Below are 5,319 nucleotides of genomic sequence, written 5' to 3' on the forward strand. Positions count from 1 at the left end.
GCCTATCCTTATTGCCCAGACTCAGCTGAGGTTTTCTGACTTCTAAAAATATTCAGCCTCTAATTAAAACTCTCATCTTGCTTGCCAGGGCAAATGTATCCTGCCACAGAGCTCAGCTGCTCCAGGAGACAGCCAGAGCTTGGAGCTCAGCAGCCTGGCCAGTTCTCCTGGCATGGGGTGATGTCTGACACCAGGACTGTCACAGAATCACAGGATGGGTTGGGTTGGAAGGGACCTTAAAGCTCATTGAGTCCAAAATCCCTCCATGGGCAGGGACACCTCCCAGGTTGCTCCAAGCCCCATCCAACCTGGGCTGAGACACTGCCAGGGATGGGGCAGCCACAGCTTCCTTGGGCAACCTGGGCCAGGGCCTCAGGACCCTCACAGAAAAGAATTTCTTCCTCTTGCCTAACCTAAATCTCCTCTCTTCCAGTTTAAAGCCCCTTGTCCTGTTGCTACATGCCCTTAGAAACTCCCTCCACTGCTGTTTTTTCCATCACACTGTGGTATCAGACTGACCACAGGAACCACAGGAAGCTGGCATGAGGATCTTGAATTTTCCAAGCCTGAAGCCATCATGTTTCCTTTTCCTTCTCCATGGGGACATCAGTGCTGTGTTTCAGGTGTCTGAGCCACATGGCAGAGGGATGCATGTTGGCAGTGGAGCTTCTTGCCATGCAGAGGGCTTTGGAAAGGCTGTTTAAATAATAGAAATCACTAGAAGAATGAGGGTAAGGTAGGGCAAGGGGTCAAAGGATTAATGGGAAAGAAAAGGTCCATCAGTGCTGGAGCATCCTATAAATGGGGAATTCATGTGGAAGTGAGAGAAACCAGATTCAGACCTGACAGCATCCATCCCCTGGCAGAGGGGAGCAGCAGGACACCTCCCACCTCTCCAATCTTCTTGTGCCAGGGCTGGAAGGAACCCATCCAGAAGGGCCTCCAGAAGTAGCATGGTTTTGTAGCCTCTATATTCCATAGGTTGTGTAGTCTCTATATTCCATAGGTTTTGTAGCCTCTCTAGTCCATAACAGTGCTGGGAGCAGGATCTGGCCTCTCCTGGAGATGTCTACCCCCAGGTTACATCTGAACTAGTCCCTTCTTAGGGTCTGACTAAACCTTGTATGCAATTCCAGAGGAAAGGAGGGTTTGGGAAGGCAGTCAGAAAACCAACAGCCTCTTTCAGGCAACCTGCAGCTCTGCCTGGACGGAAGATGCTGTTGTTCCTTCAGGTTTGAGAGGACCAGGAACACTGCAGCTTTCCAGGAGTGGTTTTCCCAGGGGGGCTCCCCTTGCATCACCTCTAGAAACAACACCAAGAAGTGCTTGAAATTCAATTTGCTATTTAATAGCAGGCAAAGGCCTCTTGAGCTGTTCCCATTTATTTAACTGCAATGACTCTGCATGCTCTTAGCTCTCCATGCAGCAGCCCCTGCTCCTTGGAGAGTGGTCCTGGGGCAGGACCATGAAAGCTCTGGGGTCTGGCAGTGTCCAGTTGGCTCTGGCATCTCTCATGTCCCCATTTCCTTCCTCCCACCCTCATGGTGGAACAGGGTGCCCAGGGATGTAGTGGAAGCCCCATAGTTGGCAGTATTGGAAGCCAGGTTGGACGGGGCTCTAAGCAACCTGATCTAGTGGGAGGTGTCCATGCCCAGGCTTGGATCTAGATGATTTTTAAGGTCCCTCCCCATCCAAACCATCCTATGATTCTATAGTCTTGTGAAACAGCTCCTGGGCTCTCCCCACATCACCAGCTCTGCAAATCCAGGTTTTCAGACCATGTCCCAGATTGGCCAAATCCATGAAGAGATCCCCATCATCTCTAACAAGCTTTGGAGGAGAACCTGGAGCTGGGAATTTGCTCCAGATGCTCTTGTGTTGCTTCACTGCCACGTGTCCATGATTTCCTTCCAGCCAAGCAGTGAAGCTCTCTTTCTGGCAGTGAGAATCCCAGGAGGCCACAGAGTGGGACAAATCCTGACCTCAAATTGGAGATGCAACATCCCTGAGGCTGGTGGGGCCAAACAGCCCAAGGACAGAAGCTGTGCTGAGCTTTGGACCCATTTGTGCTGCTTCCTCCCAGCACTAAAGCAATAAATCCGAGGGCATCTGCTTTTATTCTCCTCCAGATCACTTTATTCTATGGGGAGTAATCAAAAAGCCTGAAAAAAAAAGCAACCAAACACAGCAAAGGGATTTGCCAGCTTTTGCCTCTTTAGCTGGCAGGCAGTGGGAGATTACACGAGGACATCTTGCAGTCTTTGACAGGGTTTTCATGTTGGGTTCTAGATTTACCACAGTGGCATAAAGACAGTAAATGTGACATTGTGGGATCCCTGGAACTCTTCAGCTATGGACAGACTTATAAAATTAAACAGATTTTTTTTTTCTTTAAAAAAAAATTTTAAAAATTCCATTTTCTGCCAGCAGAAAAGAATTCTCTTAAAAAGGCAAGATCCATGAGAAACCACCCCCCTTCCTCCCAAATTGCCTCTCTCTGGCACTGCACTTGGTTGCTGTTCTTGTTGCCTTTTTAAGAAGATGTTTTGTGTGCCTGTGAAGGCTGGGCAAGCATTGCAAAGGCTCAGCAGAAAGGGGAAAAGCCCCAGAACTGAAAGAAAGGGTTAGAATCCCACCCAAAGCTCCCCAGTCAAATTACTGAAAAGGAGATGGATGAGAATGTGGGTGAAGGATTTCAGTGAAGTGTTGACTTTGGCTTTTATGGGTTCACTGGGTTTCCCCCAGCGCTGGGGAGAGCTGCAATAGGGTTTCCCTTTGCAAAGACCTTTTTGGGGTGTCAGGGTAAAGGTTGATTTCCCCCCAGCACTCCCAAGGAGGGCTGTGGGATGGGTTTTTATCTTCATCACATGGACCTCTCTAAATCAACTTCAAACGTTAAAGTTGCCCTGTTGCAAGGACAGGACATGGCTCATTCCCAACATCCCATCCCAGGGAAAAAGTGTGGCAAATGTGGACCAGACCTCAGGAGACACATCCATTGCAAGAGCTCCTGTGAGCAAGTTGGAGGCTTCACACACACCACTTTTTCCTAGCCTGGAGAAGAAAAAGGATGAGAAGGGCTCCCCTTTGCTTTGCCAGCACTTCAGCTCTGGAGGAAAAAATGAGTAAAGCTCTGAGGCTCAGGCTTTTCATCAGATTTCAGCTGGCAGACAAGGAGCTGTGTGAGAGAAAGAGAAACCACAACTCTGGAAAAAAACCCAACCAAACAAAAAAAAAACCAACCCCAACAACCCAAGATCTTTTCCCTGATAGGCAAAGAGCTCCAGGGTCACAGACATCAATGTGAATTCTTCCCCTGACACATTCTGGAAAGTGTTTCAAGCCCAACAGAGTCTCAGAGGTTGTGTTCAGCTGAGGAACATCAGCATGGAAACAGCTTAATCTCATGTCCTCTGGGTCCACATCTTGGTTTGATAAGGTCACAGAGATCAGAATCATCCAAAATTTTCTCCCAAGCTTGCCCAGAAAGAGAAGAGGGATTTTTATTTTATTTTATTTTTATTTTATTTTATTATTTTATTTTTTAAAATGGCCTACACAATCTCTTCAATTTGCAGCTCAGATAATTTCCTTCATTGGAGGTTGGATCCTGGGTGGGACGTGGCTGTTGGCAGATCCCTGCTTCCCTTGCCCTGCTGCACATCATCTCTGAGCAATAACTTGCTAAGGTTAAGAAGGAAGGAGGCTGCCAAGTTTGGACCTGAAGTAATTTAACATGAAAAGGATCAGGATGGGAAAAGAGAGAGAAAATTGTGGGAAAAGTTCTCGACTTACTCAATGCTCGTTGCACACCTATGCAAATAACATGTAAAAACCAGCACATTAGGAGCACCCTGTATTCAGGTTTGTCTGGAAATGTTTCTTCAAGACTGAAAGTGCATGACAGGGAGCAGGGTGCTGCTAATGAAGGCAACATCCAGAAGGCACTTTGTGGGGAATAATAATTAAAAAAAAAAAAAAAAAAGGACGATGCACGAGCTTGTAAGCAAGAAGCTACTGAGTTGGTACCTTTTGGTGTGTGCTCTGGACAGATGGAGCTTTGCTTCTGCAGCTGTGTCTGGGTCACTAAATGTTGGCTCCAGACTGGTTGTTCTGCCCTGGGACCTGCAGAGCAGTTTGGTCCCATTGGTCCCAGTAGCATCCCCCAGTAGCATCCCCCATTGTTGAGGTACTGGGCTGCGTGCAGGACCTCAATGCACCAGGCAAAATCTGAAACCTGCAGACCATCTGGGTGAGGATTTGGGAAGTTTATAAAATCCACAGACAATCAAGTATTGGCGTATACAAATATATAAATTATCAACAGTTTTACAAAAGGCACACTGCAAGCCAGCTCAGTCCGACACCTGTACAAACCCCATGGCCCCCACCCAACCATTCCCTTCCCACCCCTTTTTCCCCAGTTTTCATCATGAAACATAAGGTGCTGCTGCTACAGTCCCATGGCTGTCGTGGCAACTGAGGACCTCTTTTTTGGTCAGCCCAATTTGTCGGTGGTACTGTCCTTCTTTGATGGTCTTAAAACACTGGATGTTCTTCCCCAAAGTGATGCTTTTGATGGAAGGCAGGTATTTCAGCACAGTCTTTGGCAAGGTTGCCACAGCTGTCCCAGAGAGGTTGAGCTCTTGTAGGGAGTTCAGACCAAAGATAACTTCAGCAGTCAGAGATTTCAGGCCAGGATTGTTGGATAAATCCAGAACTTGGAGAGCTGGCAGTTCCTTGAAGCTATAAGGAGATAACTCTCCAAAACCATGCAAGCCACTGAGGGATAAATGAATCAAATCTTTCAACCCTGTGAAGTCTCCTTTTTTAATCTTGACTAGAGGGTTCCCATCAAGATTTAAATATCGGAGAGGAATGCCCTGAAGGTTTGGCACAGCTGTCAGCCTGTTTCCAGAAAGATTTAAGTTCTGGATGTTGGGGATGCTCTTTTCACGGTGCCTCGTAATTGTGCCAAGCATATTGTTGGATAGATCCACATTCAAGGGTTTGCCTTGGCCTTTTGAAGCAAAAACATCCATTCCTATCTCCAAAAGCTTGTTATTGCTCAAATCTATGTCACTCAGAGGAGAACTGGAGAAACAATCCTCGGGAAGGACTTCCAAAGAGTTATGACTCAGATCCAAAGACTCCAGATACCGAAGCCTGGAAAAAGTTGTGGAGGAAATCTTGGCAATTTTATTGTAGCTCAGGTCAAGGCTGACTAAAGTGGTGTAACCAGGGCCAGTGAGCATTGATTCATTGATTGTTTCCAGTTTGTTGGATGAGAGATCCAAGTAAGATGTATCCAGAGGGATT

General features: G+C 47.1%; 1 protein-coding gene across 3 annotated transcripts in view; it reads right to left on the minus strand.

Moving 5' to 3' along the window:
• Window positions 1-3,573: 3,573 nt before the first annotated feature.
• Window positions 3,574-5,319, minus strand: part of TSKU (tsukushi, small leucine rich proteoglycan) — a 19,983-nt gene continuing 18,237 nt past the window's right edge. For all 3 annotated transcript variants that reach the window (XM_030469441.1, XM_030469442.1, XM_008495193.2), the window contains one exon: window positions 3,574-5,319. This exon is cut by the window's right edge and continues 177 nt beyond it. In XM_030469441.1, the coding sequence (XP_030325301.1) occupies window positions 4,431-5,319 (889 nt within the window). In that variant the 3' untranslated portion in view covers window positions 3,574-4,430.

This window comes from Calypte anna, chromosome 1 (genome assembly GCF_003957555.1).
Source record: "Calypte anna isolate BGI_N300 chromosome 1, bCalAnn1_v1.p, whole genome shotgun sequence".
Taxonomy (NCBI): domain Eukaryota; kingdom Metazoa; phylum Chordata; class Aves; order Apodiformes; family Trochilidae; genus Calypte; species Calypte anna.